The sequence below is a fragment of the Manduca sexta genome, chromosome 9 (genome assembly GCF_014839805.1).
Source record: "Manduca sexta isolate Smith_Timp_Sample1 chromosome 9, JHU_Msex_v1.0, whole genome shotgun sequence".
NCBI lineage: Eukaryota > Metazoa > Arthropoda > Insecta > Lepidoptera > Sphingidae > Manduca > Manduca sexta.
Genome location: NC_051123.1, coordinates 8,382,507 through 8,405,497, shown reverse-complemented (window position 1 = coordinate 8,405,497; position 22,991 = coordinate 8,382,507). Strand labels below are relative to the sequence as shown.

At 34.1% G+C, this 22,991-nt stretch overlaps 1 protein-coding gene across 1 annotated transcript; it reads left to right on the top strand.

The window, feature by feature from the left end:
• The first annotated feature begins 1,105 nt into the window (after window positions 1–1,105).
• On the top strand, window positions 1,106–22,285 carry LOC115452786. The gene is made up of 2 exons (XM_030181387.2): window positions 1,106–1,304; window positions 21,114–22,285. The coding sequence occupies exons 1-2, from the start codon at window positions 1,299–1,301 to the stop codon at window positions 22,086–22,088; spliced, it is 981 nt and encodes a 326-aa protein (XP_030037247.1). The 5' UTR covers window positions 1,106–1,298; the 3' UTR covers window positions 22,089–22,285.
• Window positions 22,286–22,991: the final 706 nt, after the last annotated feature.

The following is a 22,991-nucleotide window of genomic DNA, read 5'->3' as shown; positions in this document are numbered from 1 at the left end:
ACTTTTCCTACTCATAACTCAGTGCTTTTCAATATAAAGTAAGTATGTTTTACATATAAATTATTTCAGTTATTTTAAGAGCTACCGTGCCAATGTTTCGCTTATGAGAAAAAAGAAGCACTTTTAGGTCTGCTCTTATTTGATAACTCGCCGCCCGAGGTCCCAGGCGGCTGCCACAGACCTCCGCCTCAATGCCGCCCGTCAAAGGCTGTCATGGTTGTCGCCCTCGTCTTTGTGGCTTGTCGCGACTTTTCATACTGAACTACATTATAATGTATAAATAATCCAAGATTCCTACTGCAATAAAAATTCTAGTCAGGTAATAAGTATCCATACGTTCAGACGTTCCCAATACATTAATTAATACATATACTTAATACTATTCTTAATACGTACTAACCAGGTATTTAATTACATAATAATATGCTCAACATAATTAATCGGTACTTCAATAATTACTATTCAATTTAATTCACAAAGCGGGATTGAAACTAAGCCACGGACTAGAAAAGCTAAGTTAGTTCAATATCTATTTTGGATAAAAATAAATTATAGAACGTCACAGACTAGAATGTCATAATTAACGTTACTCTATTGCTTACAAAGGTACAGTTGGATCCTAAAAGCAAAACTTAGTCTTAGCATAGCCATTTTTGCGTTCCTTCAAAATCTGCGCTCCGTGTCTCGGCACACCCTAGTTAGTAGTTACAACATTAGTTCGATTACAGGATCTACAGACATGATCCAAGTTTTTCAAGTGACAATTGACTTTCAAAATTTATAGGTATTAACCGGTACAAGTACAAAACGATCAACTAAATACCTACCCTAGTCTAAGCTCCTAAACAACTCAGTAATAACCTACATATGAATTAAGAAGTCGCTATTTTACTTCACCAGGCATGCCCACGTCAGCTCAGCTTGAGCATAATAAGGTTATATTTCAGTCTGTCCCTTCCGTAAAAGGCGTAGCGATATGAAAAAAATACTAACAAATATATCTCCTAGTAAATCAACATTAATAGAGCAAGTAAATTACGTAAACTAAGGGCAACTGTAGACCGACTATGAAGCTGTTTAAAATTGCGGTCGGTCGAGAAAGTTTATTTTTTACGGCCGAACTCGCCAGTTGCCGATGCGCTCCAAGTGGAGGCGCGCGTGTTACCGAACGAAACATTTTTGTTTACGCCGGAACCGGTTCCGACGAAACTTTTTAAATTAATACACAAACACGAAATTCCATAGACAAGTGTGTTGTTTAAACCATTTGAGGATACGGAGAGAGTTGGCAGAGAAAAATGAACGTAAGTTTTATGATTTGTTATACATTGTAAAGAAGTAAATGCAAACGTTGGCTGTACATTTCACTCTAATTAGTTACTTATTAGAAAGATATCCTGTTTTATAAATTAAATTACTTTCATGCGAGTATTAAAAACAAAATATGATTTTCTTGGTTATTATTGTATATATTATAATTACTGTATAAGGTATATCTCGGCCTTAGATTTCTAATCCATAAAACGCATAATATTAGGCAAATATAAGTTTCTAAGTACCTACAAACAATTTACATAGGCATTCAAACTAAGACACTTTCACGTTTGCGACAGGCAGTCCAAGGTAATAATGCTTTACTTCCTTTGTTCAGTTTACTAACGTTATTGGAATTAGGTAACGGAACCGATTCATAATCACTACTTTTTTTTTAAATAACTAGACCATATTTAAGGATAACTGAAACTATCTAAATATAAACAAGTCTTACCATACCTGGATTCTTACCAACATTTAAAATAACTCTATTGCAATTCCTGTACCTAATTGGCAGGTCCTTGCTAACTGCTAAGCCACGTGTGGAGGAGCGGGTGGCGGGAAAAACAATTGTATGGGGACGTATAGAAAATGTCATACCGTTGCCCGCACTTCCCCTCGTGGCTAAGCGGTAAAGAAATAATTCAAAATTGGGCACTCGAGTTTGATAAAATTTGGATTTTTTTCCGGAACATAAGTAGTTTAGTATCAAAATATGTAAACAATTATAATAATTGAAACATAAATTGAATATTTGTATGAAGGCCTTTCAGCAAAGAATTGTAATTTCCGTAACGGCTATTAAAAACTAACAAATCATTCTAAAAATGTTAGGTGTAAAGTTTCAAACAATGATTTCAAAAAACTCATTCTCGCTCCAGGGAACACTAAAGGTCCGGTAATAGTTTTCTAAACAATAGTCAATATAAGTTGTTGGTCGAAAATAGGTTTTTGTCGTAAGTGTTCGATTACGTTTCATTAATTATAATCTACAAACCCCATACTACTTTCCTAAATATTAGTAGAAGAATAAACAACCATTTTGCCACAGATCAGTACCTCCTGTTGCATGGAGTTACAATAACTTTAGAGGCATAAAGGTTTTTACATATTCTACTCCTTCCAACCCCATCAATATGTGCCTTTACAAATTACATAGTAAAATACAATCCCAAAAAAACGTGATAGAATACCACAGTAAAACGAACACAACTTTTTCTTGACCTATCTGAGATGATTCTCTGTTCTTGGTTAGAATACGCTGCAACTGCAAGGTTTTTTTCCCTAATGTTTCGAATTGGTGTATTTTTAATAAACAAAACGAGTGTGAAATTTGTGTCTCACATAGGGTGAAAGAGGGGATGCCAGGTTCCTATTTGATACGTAATCCCCCAAACTGCAAGGTTCCTTTAACATTACTTTAGTTGTTGCATTGTATTACTATTACGTATCTACCCTTGACGAAACTACGATTGGCAACGTCAATGGCATTGCTTAAAAATATCTAAATAATGTAGAAAAACACAATTAAATACAAAAAAATATTTTGTCTACTGTGAAAATAATTAAATGGTAATAACTCTCTTATCTTCAATTAAGATAATGATTTAACTTAATAATAACTAATTATAATAATACAGACAGTGAAATTATTAAAAAAAGAGAAATGTATTCAGGTTTTGTTGCGAACTTTCAAAAGAATATAATATGTCTACCGAACCCTTTAGTTCTACTTTCTTTGAGTTCTTGAGTAAATTACTTTACAGGTAATTTCATAAAAATGTTGTTAAAATTGTCTGTACGTTTCCAAACCTCATAAAGTTCACTTTTATAATATATACTTAAATATAAAAATATTATACTTTACTTTAAATTAAGCTAACAGAATTTTATATATCATAATTAAATATAGGTATTAATACTGATTCAAATCCATTTAGTCAAATCGAAACGCAGCCTTTCTCACGGCCTATAAAGTAAATGGAAACATTTCCGTAGGATATATTTTATGTCCGCCCGGATAGTGACCACCGTACTCAAGGTGCTAAACCCGCCGCAGTGGCACTTGTAAGTGTGTCGCGTTCCGGGATCAGCCTGTATCATATTCAGCGCCAATAAGCCGGCATTATTGTGTCGACTGCCGAGGGGTACTCTTTTCTTGCCAGTCGACGTTCTATTGGACCCTACTCTACTTACAATCAGGTGCAATGGCGTCACTTTGCCTTAATAATGACAGCCCTGTATTATATACTTGCCCACTGCTGAGCACGGGCCTCCTCTACTACTGCGAGGGATTAGGCCTTAGTCCACCAGGCTGGCCTAGTGCGGATTGGTAGACTTCACACACCCTCGAAATTCCTATAGAGAACTTCTCAGATGTGCAGGTTTCCTCACGATGTTTTCCTTCACTGTTAAAGCGAACGATAAATTCACAAAGAAAACACACGTGATTTTTTTTAGAAAAGTCAGATGTGTGTACCCTTGGGATTTGAACCTGCGGACATTCGTCTCGGCAGTACGTTCCACACCCAACTAGGCTGTTGCCTTGCTAGTATAAAAAAATCTATGACTTACCTAAGTCATATCTAGGCAAATAAGTGAATAGTAATGACCATAGTCCAATCTCACCTCTTAATATCAGTTATCATTAAAAATAAAAGGTTGCAATCATAAAACCAAGTGGAATTATAAAATTAATCTAAATTGTAGCTACAGGGAGATGAAAAGATGTTCACAACTTAACAATCGAGAATTTCTCCTTAAGAGATGTTCCCACGTAGATAGATACTAATGGCAAACAGATGAAATAGTACAAAGTAAAACTAGTCTGTATGCTGAATAAAGATAAAGCGTAATTTTAGTTATACCTGGAAAATCTATTTTGCCCTTGCTTATCATTATAATAAATATTAAAAAATATTATAATTTTATATTAAAATATTTTTCATTTGATTATGTACCATAAAGGTTAAATGAGCCATTAATAATTAACCAATTAATTAGTTTCGGTTAATTATTACCCTCCCTACTCTTTGCATCCATTCTTAATGGTCTTAATTTTTAAATATTTACACATTTTCAGCTTTCTTATTTCTCATAAAATTATGAGAAAATATATTTTTAATATTACCCTCCTATTCTGGATAATTAATGCATATAATTTTAGTATAAATTTATCTGCAATACTTATTCATCATATCATAAAATATCGATATTTAAAGGAAGGTGCGCATTCAGCCAATAGTTGGCTCGTAAAACAGGCGAGGCAACTTTCACACGTAAATAATAAACGAACATCGATCCGACGTGAAAAAACTCGACAAACTAATATACACATATCAAATTAACAATTTAGAAAGTTAAATGTGGAACGTTGGTTTCCTTACGCCAAATTCCGCAGCCTTTAGATAAAAGAGAATTACTTTACTAAGTCTTCAGTGCAAGTTGCAATGTTAATTAAGAACAGTACATGACAGTCAAATATGTAGCTCCACAAAAAGATTGCAAAAATTACCTTTCCTTACCTATATATTGAGTGAATCTCTCCTAGTCGAGTTTCGGCCAAGGCGGCCAATCTCAGCGGAGATCAGCCAGGTACGCAGGAGATATTATAGTGCACAAGTGTGTGCGCAATACATAGGTGCACTCCCTGTTCCTCCACTCTAATAGTTGAGATGGCAATCCGTCATGACCGGAAAGAGATCAGACACAGGGCCTTTAGGCTTTACGTAGGTACTTTCCGAGGCTCGGGAGTATGACACCGTCAACTTCCTGACTGCGAGCTGCGACTGAGTAATTTTTAAGATAACCCAGCCACGATTATTTTTGGCCCAACCCGGGATTGAACCCAGGACCTCAGGACGGCAGTTGTACTCGTACCGGGTACGTACTACCACCACGGGTTGCAACCGAGGCAGTCTCCATGATAACCTACATAGTATTCCTAACCAACAACCATAGAGCACAAATTTTTATATCTCCAACCGAGGGCCACAATTTTCAGTGATAATGGTGTGAGCTGTCCACTATACAATTTATTTTGTGTAACCACAAGATGTATTAGAAAACTATCATAAATTAATTTTAATCCACAGCCAACACAAGAAGGAGGAATTTTCAACGTGAAATAAACGAATGGTGTAAATAAAAACACATTCCGGAAGATACATACAACAGCTCAGTCACTAAATGCACATTCAAAGACTCAAACTTAGAACCGGTCTGTGACATCAAGATCTTCGCTAAGTTAGAATTGGTAGGCGATGAATCATTCTGGTTCTACATGACGTGTCGACCTCCCAGAAAAGCTAACAGGTCATGTTAAGTCATTTATATTACAATCAAATCCTGTTAGAATAAACAGGAAGTTGGAATATAATATTTCAAATATGTTTTTTTTTAAGAATGCGCTTTTACCAAAATGCAATCGAACAAAATAGTAAATTCTAGTGAAATCGTTCAACTATATTCACAACGTGTTAATTGGTACATCTGCTTTGCTTCCCAGTTATATAGGTCGGAATGACGCTAAGGGTGCAATGGCCTTACCTAGAAATGACAACACTTACTTATTTATAACCCGTAATACACTCTAAGCGAATACATTCATACCATACATAGTATTTAGAAAAAAACTGCGGTGAGAGCTAGTTACGAGCCGCTCACGCAACTACGATAACGATAGCGACTATCAAATCTTGTATAACAAAAAAGAAACAATAGGAAGTGAATACTTCGCGCTCGTTGAGCTCACAATTGGATACGGGCTTTGAATCAGTGGCCAATAGCCATAATAGTTTATCGTTTCATTGAATATAGTGTCAAAATAAACCTTTTGTTATCACGCGAATGTTACCCAAGCTTATATTGAAAAATATTAATCTCTAGCTAAATTATTTAATGGAATGCATGGCGATTTGTTGCCTTGGACTTCAGTGTGACGTTAGTCATTGACTATCGCTACAGCCCAATATATTTGTTAAAATATATTGGGCTGTAGCGAGTCAATGAAGTGTCATAGAATACAAAATACATTGTTTCATTTGGTTTTCTATACATATTTCTCGGGAAAACAGGGTTCTGTCTTTGTATCTATACTCATATATAAAGCTGAAGAATTTGTTTTTTTGAACGCGCTAAAACAGGAAATCCTAAACTGATTTTAAAATGTTTTCTCTGATAGAAAGCTACATTATTCTTGAGTGCTATAGTCTACTTTCATCCCGGGAAAATATTTATCCCGGAAAAACTTTATTACGTGGACGGCGCCGTAGGGATTTTTTTTTGATATGGAGACAATGGCAAATGTTTCACACGCACTCTACAACCACTAGGTGTGGAAAATCTTAAACTTTACTACATGCCTCGAAGGTGAGAGATATTAAGAAGCGCCTGAATCATTTAAACCTCTCTAGAATATCCTTCAAGCTAACAATATCTTCATAGCCTGTGATTACAGTTTTTATTTAATAGCTATTGTAAATGGCCGATATTTTCCAAATATACATATTTATTCCACAAGCCTAGCTGTTCCGTGTTATCAAACCATAACTTTGATAGTCACGTTTAACGAATAGAAGTTACGTATCGATATGGCTAAGCACGTATACTACAGTTCCAATGACTTCGTCACGTTTTGCCAAATGTCGACATTATTCGATCAAACAAGCAGTCCCGAGTCGTGACAACTTTCTTTACAATAACAATTTGAATCAAATTGACGTAATCGAGCGACCTTGTTGTCAACTGCAGACGATTCGAAACTGGTTATGATTCTGATGGTACAATTTAGATCTCAACTGTTGCGGGTTGCGACTTAACACTTTACGATATAGCTTTGTCCAATTTGATTTGCATTAGTAAATAAATATATACACAATCATCACGCCTTTATCTCCAAAGGCGTAGGAAGAGGTGCAAAAAATCACTCACTAATCGCTAAGTATTTTCCGACTTATGTTGTGATACGAGCCTATTGCCGTATCGGGCACAAATTCCAGACTCTGAGCTTATACTGAGTAGAAAAAATCAAATATCATTAGGACCCAACACTTCAAGACTGCAGTCGTACCATAATACAACTACACCACAGAGGCAGGCAACATTATTCTGCACATTATAAACTAAAAATAATTTTAAGAAATCTATTATTAATATAAACTGCCGCTCATTCGCTTTGCTGGCAAAAACAGTCTAATTACATTTTCCGAGTTCTAATAGTAAAAATAACTTGTGCATGATATCGCAAAACGTCACAATAGACCACAAACCGATCTATTTTTGTTGTTACCACAGACCTTAAGGTGGTTGGTAAGGTCAGTCACTAACCGATGATGATTTCCGAGCGGCGCGCGTGATCCGCATGACACCTGAGTTTCTACTCATTGTTTGTTTATTGTCCATTGTTTGCGGACCTCTGGGCATACGCGAATATGACTTTCAATTTTTACTTATGATTCAATGAGGACGAAATGTTTGATCAATATATCAAGTCTGGTTAGTTCCAAACGCATTATCGAACTCACAATGGCAAAGATCAAATACGTGATGTTGGTTAAAAGTCCATTATCACTGAAAATAATTGATATTGTGAAAAAATATTTAATTCAGGTGAAAAGAGTTACTTTATAATTTTACCTTGAATCCCTCCTAGCCGAATTTCGGCCACCGCAGCCAATCTCACCAGAGATCAGTCAGGTACACAGGATATATTATAGTACACAAGTGTGTGCGCAATACACAGGTGCACTCTCTGTTCCTTCACTCTCATAATATTACGTTAGATACGTTTTCAATACTGAACAATTGTATGTACATTATTATTGCGATAATATTTAATGTTGGTATACAAAAAGCCGTGATCATGCTAAGTTTAATCATGGTCACCGATCCAATGCCGATTGATCTCGTAAAATTTCATGAGCGGTTTCAATCAAGCGAAGTAGTAGTGGTTATAATATGCGCGTCGCGTGTAGCTGAAAACGGCATAATATAAACGCGCTCCGCCAATGTTTCATTGACTTATACTAGTTGTTCCTCGCGACTTCGCCCCCTTCAAAGTCTCAAAAACATTGTAGTGTTTTAGACCGGCACCCGAAGGACTTAATTTACTTAACACATTAACTGCAGTATTTCCTATTGAAGCAAATTACCAGGATAAATAAGAGCCTATGGGTAATTTAGAACATGATCTGTCCGTGTGCCAAATTTAATCTAAATGCGTCCAGCTGCAACTATATCTGAAAATGGAATTCCCTAGCCTCTTTAAAGTTTAATTCAAACTACGGGAGTAGGCAATCTATAATTTTATTTTACGAATAATTGAGTCACGCTCTACATAATATATTTTTCCTGGAATTTATCAGGTGATCAATATAAGCTGTAAAAAGACCTATGTGAAGCCACCGTCGGTAACTTGCCTCTCACATACTTAGACGTGAGAAACACAATATTCCGTATATTAGGTATCTAAAAAATCATTTTCTTAATATAAATATTCGTAATCAGTCTCGAAAATGTTTAATCAATTTGTAGTTATGTAACAATTTTGCAGTTCATTTTCATTCACTCTGTGGGAAAATCGACAACAATGACGAATTAATTAAGATTAACATCTTTCTGGTCTACATAATATAATGCTTGGTTTAAGTATTGTACAATTGCGATTAACGTTGTTAAGTGATTACTAAACCTATTTTAATTTTACATTTTGTAAAATGGGTTTTAGAATATCGATTATTTATTTATTTAGCACTTCATATACAAAAGTATACAGGCGGATTTAATGCTATAGGCATTCTCTACCAGTCAATCTTAGAGTGATGCAGAGATAATCATAGTAGGTGCATGAAAGGAAGGTAGGAAATTCAAAATACATATATATTCAAATAGATTTATAAATACATAAGATAAATATTAGTATATAAGTATAAATATATAACTATATAATATAATGCCGATATATACCGGTAGACCTACCAGCAGTTAGTTTCCGAATTCCGACATGATTTTATCAAGTACACCGGCAGTCGGTACCACCGCGCCAGGCTATGCCGGCATGCCATGTCGGCTGGTTTAGTGTGTAGAGAGCTTCCTGTAGAATTTTTATACAAGTAAGTAGGTTTTCTATTAAAGAAAATGTCTTGAAATGTTAGTCTAAAACAATAAATAATTCACTGATCTATAATAGATGTTTCTTTAGATTGAAGTGGGTGGTATAAGAGTATTTTTTTTGCCAAAACCGGCTTTTCCTATTGTCAAGGTTAGCTAAATAACAAGACATTCTGATAAGTACTAGAATATTTATGTACACCCACCGACCTCACAGAAATTATGATTCAGAAACTCAAAGAAGTGATTCAGATGGATCGTACTTAAATCCTTAAATTTTAAAGAGCCATAGTCCATACTAACGTACCACCATACCCAAGAAACTTATTGGGGCAATATTAATTCAAAAGAAAATTTGTATTGAACTATCATCATTATTGTGCAAAGCATTTGCTTCTAGTCTCAGGTCTCCGGATATATTGCTAAACTAAACCCTCGATTCCAGAAGTGAGAGTGGCACAAGGAAACTGTACACCGCGCATTACCGTGACGCGTGTACCGTTACAGAACTGACGAAATACATTGACAAATCTATTACAATGTGATAGAGTATACATTCATTTGTTTTGTTTGATTCCACATTACTAGTCTTTCAACCGTGGCGTAGCTAATTCGTGTGAATTTTTATAGTTGTTTCTCTTTTGTTAGCCTTTTAAGCCGTAGCATAGACAAAACTGAATAAGGTTTAATTATAAATAAAATAAATGGCAAAAACAAGTTGCGTCTCTACAATGTGTGCGTACCTAATAATAATGAATATTAATTTGGCGTAGCACAGCAACTAAGTGCTTGTAGCCACATAATATAAAAAAAAATATTAAAAAATGAAACGCAAAATACGCACATTTAAAACTAATATTAAAATAACATCCGGATATAACATTTTTTGTAACTACGCACAATCCTCGTAATTTATTGATTCAAGTTTAAGGGCAAATAACTAATGATTCATCTTCATCAGAATATTCAAATTTATTATTCTAGTCTGCCATAAATATTTAACACAAGACGTAAAACGTTATCATGTTAATTGAATATTAAATAACATTGTGGTACTTATGTTAAAAATAACATATGAAAACATAGGAGAGTGGATACATATAGATGCGTGCTTAGGTAAAACACTAAATAGGTACATATGATTTTTAGTTAACCTACTAAAACTTATAATAATTACTAAATAGAGTGCTTTATTTACTTTTATTGATTAAAAAAGTAAATTTTCACAGATAGCGACGGTACGAAGAAAGCTGTGAAATTTAAAATATATATGAACCATAAATAAGAAATTAAACAACATTGCTCGAGGCCTTTCATAGTAGATTCACAACAAATTCGCATAAGTTTATAATATTTCGCATAAATAGAAATTTGAGATTCTTTTCACATAACTACGCATGTTGCGCGTTGGGGCCCAAAACAAACTTAACAAACAAAATGGCCTCCTCCAAATCGAACCAAGTTTCATTCTAAAAGGTGTATATTAAAATAAATTTGGCGGTCATTGGTATTTAAAATCCAGATATGATAACTAATACAACTTAAATAACTTTTGGCGGAAAACATATTAGTCATCCATGTTAATTAATGATCTAGTTCAAATGATTTAATCAATATAGTTAAATAAACAAATCACGAAATCGTCACCAAATTTCGACCATAATAATAGATTTCGTGACGACAAAATATTTTAATCAAAAGAATTTACGAGATCCATCTTTGAATATTTATGCTTACGCAGAATTCAGTGTTTTATACTCTTGTCATCTCCATTAACAAGATCTTGGGCCACTATACACGATAATACTTCAATATTGAGTGAGCTAGTTACAATTGTGCTCACGCCTTCCTTTCCGTGCGTAAAGATAACAGTTGAGATTATAAATGTATATAAAATAATAGCTATTAGTGGAAACCAACTAGTTTCGCACTTAACAAGCACCTTTCCCTTTTGCTCGGATGGTGAAATCCTAAATGCTAGTATCTTAGCCTAGGCATTAGAGATCGAAAATAAAACGTCGTCTAACCAGTATAGTAAACAATTTTGTGTCTAATTTTAAAGTTAAATTAACTTCCAGCTTTCTATTTTAATAACAGACGGAAATGAATATAGTAATTGGAATGTTATATTTGCATAAATTGCCAAAAAAACTTTTTAATTGTACCTAATTGGTAATAAATAAAATTAAAACCCTTTTTGGCAAATTCTTGATATAAACTTAGAATCCTAACCCAAAAATATGTAAGCGAACATGTTTGGATATTTCTAAAATAATGATGCTTATAACATTAATTGAATTTAGAGATGACAGACAGCATCTTGAAGAGGTTTTTTTGCCCTGGAAACGTAAGATTCCATTGATCCCTTTATCCTGGAATCTCTAGGCTAAGATTAGTAGTATTTTTAACATAAATGTACATGTTAAAAACAGAGACAATAATAATAATATAAATGTTTACGCCACACGTGTTTTTACAGTTTTACTCAATGTTTAACAATACGAGAAACCTTCACCTAAATACGCATTAACACCTTCAATCCAACAGACAATGAGTGTAAAAGTGCCACAATGGCTTTCGATTTTATAAAGAATTGTAAAAAATATAACAAAAATTAAAACGATCACGATCAGTGAACGTTATGTAATGCAAAGAAATGGTCAAATGGTGAATGCAGACAATAAGTTGTAAGCAGTCTGGTAAGTAATTCTACCTAGGTTTTATTTGATCATGCTTCTTAATAACTATCAATTTGATCTCTGTCCATTATTTTCGTTTTATTGCGCCTCATGATAACTACATATATATATTTTTTTATTCTCGTACCATTATCATCATCAGCCGCAGGATATCCACTGCTGAACATGGGTAAAAAACCCTCCCCCAAAGATCTCCAAATTGACCTATTGGAAGCAGCCCTTATTCAGCAACCTCCTGCGACTTTTATTAGACCTTTTTAACCACCCCAAAATGCCTCAATTAGTTTAAAAAATACAGCAAAGCTAATCCAAGAATAACAACTACGCATTACCCGTAACCATTATAGTAAACCATTAATAAAAATGTTGAATTTGGCCAAAAAACATCGTAATTAAAACCATATTATTGTTAATGTTTACTAGTTTTAGCAAAAGGAGGCTATAAATTATAACTACATATTAATATTCCCTAGACTGGTCCTATTAAAGGTGAATTTAAATTAAGTTTTAGCAACATTCTGTTGATCATCAAAGTATGTGACCGTTAAAAATATATCAAGGTCAATTATTCCATAGCGTGAGGGGCCCAAAGAATAAAATTACAATTTCTAACTAAGAGATTAAAAATTTATAACATTTGACGATTAATATCATTGTGATTTTCATCATCAGATAGCTTTACTTACCTTTCCTTAAATAGGTAAATAAATAATGAATTAATATGTCCTTACATTTTCCTAGGGTCAATTCGCCACCATCGTGGCAATAGTTAAACTCTAAACAAATAACTCTTATAGAACTAAACACTTTAAAAAATTCGAGGCCAAATACATTAAAATCCTTTGCCTCGTCCCATCAAAGCCAAGGCACTAACGTCATCTATATTCCATTGAAACCACGGCTGGGCTATGAAGAATAAATGAACGAGTTGCAAAATCCACTTTAGGTGAAAGCACTCAGACACATAGTCAATTGACTAATGGGATCATTCAGACCAATGTATTATCTTCTATTATGTTGGAAATCTTCACTGAAACGTAATCAATTAGTTGTCATCTTAGCTAAGAAAAAGATTACGATAGTTATTCTTTACTTTACGATGTTGTAATATTATTCTGGAATAATAAATAATGTTGATTTCTGATTTTTTGAATTCTAGATTAACACATGCCTATTGTGATGACAAGACTAAATATTTAATAAGGTAAATAAGTGAAAAATATTTAGATGACAACAATTAATTACAATAATATTGAAAATCTCCACTGCAACGAAACAAATGGGAAAGAATAAGTTAATGAAGGAAACGTACTGTAAATAGCACTCCACTGAGAAAGCCAAGCCAACGGGAAGTGCAACATCGCAGATATATGTATGTATAACAGTGACAGCTAAGATAATGGCAAATATAACAAACGGGCCATTCAGAAAGTTCCGTAACACATCTCGTCGGTTTTCACTTTCCTATAGCATTCGACGCACGGAAGCGACAAAATGTTGCGTGAATACTAATAGACACACCTGGACAACGCACTGATGTCTGGGGCATTACGCGATATATGAAGGGCATCGGACTGCAACGGACCCATCAGATCTAACCTACAACAAGTGCTTCTGTGTAAACTGCGTCATCTCTTTCATCCATTTAATTTAGAAGGGGAGGAAAATATTTATAATAAAACTTAATTTTTAAAGGTAACATTGATGATATTTGAACTTCTCTTAAATTCCTGCAAACAAAAATAAAGTATAAGATAAAAAAACATGGATAGTTAGCCATGTTTGAAACAGGGTTATCTTCAGTCACACTATATTATATATTTAAAAACTGGTGCTACAACGTGCTAACGTCAAATATAATGAAATTAAAATTGATCTACCCCCAAAATTCAGACTTTGATAGGTATGTTACATTACTTACAACAGCATAAACCGATTTCAATAAATTCGCTTAAACTTCCCTAAAACCTTGCAAAGTAGGTACTTCGACTCATGAATTTATAATAAAAAATACTTCCTAAATTGAGTCTTATTGTCAGAATCTTTACTTTCCGGTTTTGTGTATAGCATAGCAATGTGAAAACATAAAGCTAAGGAAAACAAGATGATATTCGATTCATGTATTTGGCAACACCTAGGAGATACGTTGAGTGCGTTATAAACAAAGCCATGATACTTCGTACTTGCCGTAAACTAAGTATGTGCCCAAATTTTAACTTTTTAGTTACATTGGACTATTTCAAACACTCATTCCATCATTGAATTAAAACTTTTTGTGTCATGAAAATCATTGCTTTACAAAAAGAAAGTATAAAAAACTAACTCACTTGGAATGTGTTGAGTAAGTAATTAAATGTCTGTATGTGTATTTACGAAATAAATAAATAGAATAATATTTCAATTATTATTCACGTCGCAGCTTTAAAATAAATATACACATGGTACATTTTAAAGTTTGGCAATACTAAGAGGTCGCGTATGTTTAAAAATTCAAAGAAGACAACAATTGCACAGCTCCACAAATAGGTACTGTGTGTAACAACTTACTCAATACAGCTGCACATTTTAATGGTCTTACAATTCCACATTTTTGTCCTTACTCAATCGAAAAAAATAATTGAAAAAATTACTAAGTAAGTATATTTCTAAATTATTTATATCTACGCTATAATATAAAAAAAACATCCATAGATTGTACTGAAATAAAGTACGGACGGCTCCGTGGGTGTGGTAAAGTTGGTTGCAATAAGCGCACCCACTATTTGAACTATAATTGCCAACTATCATGAGACAGTAACTTGATCAAGCATATCGAATACCTACTGACTATTTATGTGTAACAAAGGTTATGTAATGCATTCTGATAATTACTGACTAAGTTTTGGCCAGTGGTATTGTTCAAATTAGCAAGTTCAAGAATCAATAGCCATGCAAAACTGGTTATGAAAGAAATCAGTCAATCAATACATAAACTTGTTTATGTATAGTGAAAAGATATTAATGAAACAAATTATTAATAAGTATTGTATAACTGGATGAAGCATATGACTTTTAAGTCATAATAAGTGGTAAGGGGAAAGCACAGATATGAGCAATAATACAAGCAATAAATGCAACAATAAGTTCTGTGTTATACATTCAAGATATTACAATATTAAAAACTTGTATTACATTCTTGTAACTAATTAAGCAAACGCTAATTCAATAAATCTCACTCAGAATTAATATATTCAAATGCCACCTCCCACAGGTTTCGAGAGCGTTTCTTACTTCTGGATATTATTCATATCGACATTTACCGTTGTCACTGCCCCTTGTGTTAAGCAAGGCTGACCAGTAATTACAGGACATTACATTCTGCGTTAGTAATCAGTAGGCTCGTTACTGTTCATTGCAATACAATATAGTAACATTCTTCGTTTTGCACCGTGTGGATATGAAATCATGCATACGATGTCATCAAAGGCGGTGGTCATTGCATTGCGCAAATTGCATTGATGTATGTTTAGCACAAGGTACGTAAGTGCCTCTATTTGGCAAAACCGGTATGTAGCGAAACATAAGTGTAAACACTGTTAAAATTGCCTTATATAAATCACTATATTGGTTCTGATATGAATTTATTAACTTTTTCAGTCCTATTTAAACCATAATCTAAATAAATATTTCTGTATAATCTAAGATAGAAATCTAACTTACAAAGTGCAAGCTACACTACTAAACTAAGTTTATGCAGGATTTGTCCTAAAGCCTACATAATTTGCAAACGGTAACAATTTATAAACGGTGTCCTCATAGCACGGCCTCGGACACTGACCGCCATCGCAGAAGCGTCTCACGTACCGACCTGTTGCTAAACAAACACCAATTGTTCCTCGTGTGGCAACACCGAGCCTGTCAATGAATTAAAAACTCTTTAGACAATTTGGACGTGCAAAAACTATTTACATTGAGTTATGGGTCTATTTTCAACCACCTATAAAATAAAAGATGGGACCATAAATAAGCCTCTACCCTGAAATATTAAATAGTTGAATTTCCCGACAGACTTTATTCAGCTTAGGATTTAGTCCTGAAATGATGAAATAAAGGAGGTAGCGCACGCCATAAAGCGCGGAAGTTAAGAGTGGAATATGGAACTTGAGTCGTAGCAAATTCCTACCTTTCTACAGTTTTTAACGCTAACCTTATGTATGGGAATGTTATATTCGACCGATCTTATCCTTAGTATTTGTCATGCCTATATTTTTATGTACCAAATTAGTTAAGGCTAACAGAAAATAAAAATAATACAGGAATAACTTAATAACTTAAAAAGGCATCTTCGCTTCGACCTCTGGACAGAATACACGATTATGACAACCTACTAAGTATATAAATCTATTGAAACACTTTTTACTTTCATCGGATATTTTTTTTTATTCGTAGAAATATACACTGTTTTTAAGAAGAACGCTTTAGATCCGGGTAAGTATGTACCTATCTACATAGGTATATATAGAAGTTTTAAACAACGTAATGCACAAACAAAATGCTCTACGTAGTCACATGTTTTATTTGAAGCCAAATCAATATAAAAATTGTAATTGTCCACGCGGCGGTCAATATGAAGAATGAATCGTGAACAGTGAAAGCCAGACGTGAGCCGCGTGGGCAATGTTTTATTTTTCTTAAAAATATAAAATAAAAATGAATCGTTGATGTAATAAATGACGAACGCTCTATATTTTTTATTACAATAAATTTAATATTGAATCAATTTTTTCCAAAGGAAATTCAAGTAAAAGATACTTTTCAAGATTTACTTGACATCATTCCTTCCGAGTCCTGTTTCCTCATCTAATCTAGACGTCCCTGCTGCTACTGTAAAACTTTAGATTTATGTTAAGGTAAAAAAAGACTCAATTTACCTATTTTGTATTTGTAAATTATACAACAGTCGCATCTCTATTAAGGTCATTAAATTTTATATTTTTTGATGCCATAATTTATTTATTTATTTGGACAGCCAACAAAACATACACCATACATAACTTATGAATAATAATATACTAACATACATAATGTTACAAACTTATGAAAAATTCACTGTCTCAGGCAAAAGCAGGCAGATATTTACGTAAATTGCTGTCTTCTTAAATATTTTAGTTGCTCACATGAAGCATACAAACTGTAACAATGAGTTTTAATAATTCAAGCGCATTCATGTTTAGAAAACTTAGCGACTCATTGTTTCCCCATTGTGAAGTAATAGACAAATTTCTTTTTATGGCCATAGAGATTATATCTGACCTTATTTCAATACAAGGTATACAATAATATTATGCCCAAAACAGCATAACTCGAGAGTAATTCTCAAAAGAGGGCTTAATATTCCACGCATACTTTAAAACTAAAATATAGACGTACTAGTTTAAATATACGGCGGAAATGGTAAAGGTTAACCGGCGATTGGTTCCTAATGTATAATAGGTCTAATAAAGTGCTATTACAAGAATTGAACTTTCAAACAAGCTAGGTCGGTCGTAAGCCTGACCTTTTACGCGTCAATTATCAATGTAATGCAAAACTCGCAAAGGTTTTTGTTTTTAGATATTTTAAAGCGAGAATAATCATTTACTAGTGGTAGGTCTCTCATATGTGAGAGTCCCCCTGGGTAGATACCATGGCAATATCTATTTCTGCCACCAAGCAGCCGTGTGTAGTCACTGTTGCGTTCCGGTTTGAAGGACATTGTAGCCAGTGTAACTTCTGGACATAATGAGACTTAACATCTCATCTGTGTTTCTGCTGTTTATGGGCGGTCATATCGCTTAACATCAGGCGAACGGCGGGCTCGTCTCGTCATTCATAAGTCACAATAAGACATAAATAACGAACAGGGACTTAAAAACATTATTTTCGCTTGTGATAACGTATTTATTTATTTGTGGGCCGTATTGGCATATCTATTTATGTTGGGTTGTATTTTGATTATCCGATAAAAAATATATGTACAAAATGTAAACTGACTGAATATAGAAATGAAACGAATACAATATTCTATGAATACATCTATAATTTCAATTGTTTATTGAATCCCAATAACTTGTAGGTATCTGATATTTGAAACATGCACCTATACTACCACAGATTATCATGCAAGACAGGTTAAAATCCTATGTAACTGATGGGGAAGTGTATTCAGCACTATTTGAAGTACGTTAAGATCATCGTATTTGTCACCGCACGGCATAAACGTTCTTATTGCCGACACATATTGCATTATTCATCAGTGTTTATTGAACTTGCTGTTCTTATAAGCACAAAAACCAACTAGATTTTAAAATGGTTGTAAGTCGTGTAAACAGGGATGCAGTGAGGCACTTAATTTTACTTTCAGAATGTACGTATTAAGTAATCAGCTAACATTACAGTGGTATGGTACCACCATATAATGTAATGGAGTTTTTCATTTTCCCATTTTTGCTAAAGTAAAATGTTGTCTGCATAGTCCTCGGGATTATGCTCTGGCGACTATTATGCTATTTTCCTAACTAAATAAATTTGTAGAGCAGTTTTCCAACGGATAATATTGTATCTTTATTTAACTAAATAGATATCTCAGCAAAATAGATCATTAGTTATTCAACCCATTACAGAAAGTCAATTCTTGAAGAGTGCGGCCCTGAATGCATTCATTGCTATGCGCGGCGATCACGCTGTTACCCGTAAACAGTAAACTTCTTGATATCGTAATGTTTGTTGTTTCACAAAGTTAGTGCAACGTTTACATTTTTAAGAGGATTGAGGAATTATAAACTGGTAATTGTTTGAGGTTGGGAAAGAAAAGAATGAATACATCATGTAAAGATGGTACGGGGCCATTGATCTTCGCTTTGCAATGTATTAAGAAAGTGACATGTCCCGCCACATTGGACAAGTAGTCTTGAACTGGGAGTTTACATTAATTTTCAATGGGAATAATCGTAATTGTACATTCGTGGAACACTGTAGTCCTAATGCTCTAGTGGAACCAACGATAGATATCGCTTAAAGTTATTTATTAATTTTATTATCTATTTTACAATGCATTTAAACAACCTCACCAACCAGATGGCGCTTCAAAGGCTAACAGCCGTTAGTTACTGTAAAAAGGACTAGACATTGTCGTCTTAATATCGAATGTACATTACCTACTCTAGCTCATGAGTTTACTTGGTCATAATATCCGTGATGGACACTGAACATTATAAAAAAAAAGGATTAAAGTTTGCGAACATTATAATTTTTATAAGTAGAGTCTAGAAAGTCGCTATGTCTAAACCTAGAGCGTATAAAAATACTAAGTAATCGTGACAAAAAGGTAGAAGTCATTATTACTACAATATGATAAATATATACCTTACTACTACTATTATGAACTATAGAAAACTGAAGGAAAAAATTAAACAATACACCACCTTACCAAGACGATATTTTTTTCCCACAGCGTTAAAGGCGCAAATTAAAGAAAGTAGCGTTTTAATTTTAATAATAGTTGGCATTAACAACTCCTCTTATAGATGAATTATATACTTACACAATAAAATATTCTTAGATATAAAGTAATTAAAGTAAAGCGGCCCTATTCCGTCAATAGAGGCTAATTCGTATTTTTGCAATAACGGGCGTTCTATTCAAAGGACAGATTCGATAGTCGTATAGGAAAGAGAGTGAAAAATTCTTTATTTACCTGTACAGCCAATAAAGCTATCCTTCAAATAGAACGCCTTTAATTGCAAAAAGATGGATATACCCCGTAGACGGAATAGAGCCCCCAGACCTTATATTATAAAGAAAAATGTAGGTATTATTGTTAACAATACCTCTCTAATAACATTGTTCTATTTACATAATTCAATCAAATAGATAAGTAAGTAGGTATATTTAATTCGATGAATAACACTTCTGTTTTAGAACACTCGGGTTTAGATCACTGAGTAGTAAATAGAAACCATGACGCTAGTCGCTAACTACTTGACAACGTCTGTTTATCTTTAACTCAAGTTGGACTTTCTCAAGACAATGATATGCGTTGCATCACAGTAATAGTTTATTTAGACGTGAGAAAACCAACTCGTCTATTGAATATGTAAGGTGGTGTGACCGATATATAGCTGGATTCCTACTATGACCTGCCATAAATGTATTATTTTTTTTTTTGTGTTTTAATGCAAAATTATACAACAAAGTTTTTTTAGTTCTTTTATTACTTATTAACTTTAATAATTTGTAGCGATACGTTGCAATTCAATGAAAGCTTTTTCTGTTATATTTCTTCATGAAATGATTTTTTGAAGAATTAAAAATTACGTGGCAATCAATGATTCCGTTACCTAATGCCTATTAAATATAAATATGGGTACATCTTCACGTCAGTTTACTTATATACCTTCTTATTCATTGTAAAATGCTGTTTTCACCTATTAGTAGCACACATATCAGATGCTGTACCTTATTGCTTTCTTTATATTGTTTGATTTAATATGTAGTGCTGTTGGTATACTTTATTACAAATAAATAAATAACTTGTCGACAGACTTTTGTTAGACAAAATCCTTATTAGGTATTGATTGGACAGAAGTCATATAATATATAATTATAAAGTAGAGATACTGTCAGAGTCCTATTTGAAAACATATTTAAATATCAATTACTATTTGCATTACCTTGCAAAAAGATATAATAATTATAAAAAATATTAATGGAACATCGCTTAGATAATAACAAACAACATTACCCTCCTTTCTTGGTGTAGTCAGGTAAAACCATTACACCGAAAGCATTAAGTATTAATATCAGTTGAGTTAGTATAAGTAGTTCCTCGTAACTAGTTCACCGGCTAACACTAGAAGTAAAAATAACGGTGAAAGCGTCTGAACTCATTAGCACTTCAGAGCTGTCAGCTAAAATTAAAAACTTTTTTCTTTTTTCAAGTTTCTTATTAACTAGGAAATTCTATCTTTCCAGAGTATATGGTGCTGGTTCGCGGTACTAGCCATCTCATGGGGAACAGCCAACGGTCACGGAAGGCTCATTGAACCACCGTCACGCGCCTCCGCCTGGCGGTTCGGCTTCGATACCCCACACAACTACAATGATCATGAGCTCTTCTGTGGCGGATTCACACGACAATGGAACAAGAACGGAGGGAAATGTGGCGTTTGCGGCGACGCGTGGGACGCTCCCCCACCGCGAGCGCACGAACCCGGAGGACGATTCTACAAAGGCGTCATAGTTCGAAAATATCCACCAAATTCCACGATTACCATCAAAGTAGAACTCACTGCCAGTCACGCTGGCTTTTTTGAGTTCCGAGTGTGCAACGAGCCGAAGTCAACTACGCAAGATTGCTTGGACAAAAATGTTCTCAAACTGGATGGTAGAGACGCTACTAAATATTACCCCAAAGATGGGAACAAAGTATATGAGATGAAGTATCAGTTGCCAGAGGATCTTGAATGTCCTCACTGTGTGATGCAATGGAGATATATTGCTGGTAACAACTGGGGTACATGCGACAACGGCACTGGGGGAGTTGGATGTGGCCCACAGGAGGAATTCAGGGCATGTGCCGACATTGCTATAGGAGAACGCTTCTCTACCACCACTAGACGACCAAGACCTACGTACGTGCCTCCAAACAGACGGCCAACTCTGCCAACGCCGGAGGAATCCACTGGCAGCGCTTGGTACGGAGTTCTGGTCGCCATTGTCACACTGCTCGTTGCAATTATGGTCCTTGCCGGCATCTACCTATACTACTACAGAGGTGGCATGAAGATTAAGAACTTATTGAAGAAGAAAGTCCCCCCACCAGCACCCGTTCCCCCACCGAGACATAAACGGGCTTCGCTATCAAGAGAGCATCCGCCAGAGCTGATACCTCCCAAAATATCGACTATAGAGTCTGGATTCGAAACTGTCGACCTTAGAGCTAAATAAAAGGTTTAAAGAGGCTTTACAAGTAACAATCCACTGCCTTTAGTGATGTAGTCGTATGAATGTTTCAAGCGTGTTTGTATGCTTGAATAAAATTGTGAAAAAGATCGGTATGAATCAGATTTCAGATGACGAAACTTTAGATTTAAGTTTGACTTTTGTAAATTATATTTATGTTAAATTAAATATTTTAAAGTGTTTTATTGCGCTTCATTTTATCGTAACATAAGTAAGTACGTTTAGTCTGATTGAAAAATACCATCCAATACCAATTACTTATATTTATATTTCACTCTGATGAAAAAAACTAACTACAAAAGTAATATTATGTTTCTTGATTGACTATATCGATATAACGTAGAAAAGGAACATAATATTAAATGAATTATAATTAATTAATATTATATTTACCGAGGACCCTCCCCAGTACCAACATTATAGAAATTACTATTTACTATCGATGGGGTTGCGTTTCGTATCTGTAAACATATAAAAACATCTAATCTATTAAGGTGGTAGCTCAAGGTCCATTTTCATACATTTTGTTTCGGCTTTAATCTGGGTAACTAAACAAGTATTGGCAAGTAAAGAATTTAAATTCACGTCTAGTTAGTGATTAGTTCTCGCAGTTGAAAGAAAAACGTAAAAATAATTAATAATCATGGATATTTCGGCCTTTAAAATTTAATATGACGAAATTTTAAAGGCAGAAATAACCATGATTATTAATTATTTTTACATTTTTCTTTCAACTGCGAGAACTAATCACTAACTAGATGTGAATTTAAATTCTTTACTTGCCAATACTTGTTTAGTTACCCAGATTAAAGCCGAAACAAAATGTATGAAAATGGACCTTGAGGTATCGCCTTAAGTAATGTTCAGCTACCGGGGGGACATTGAAAA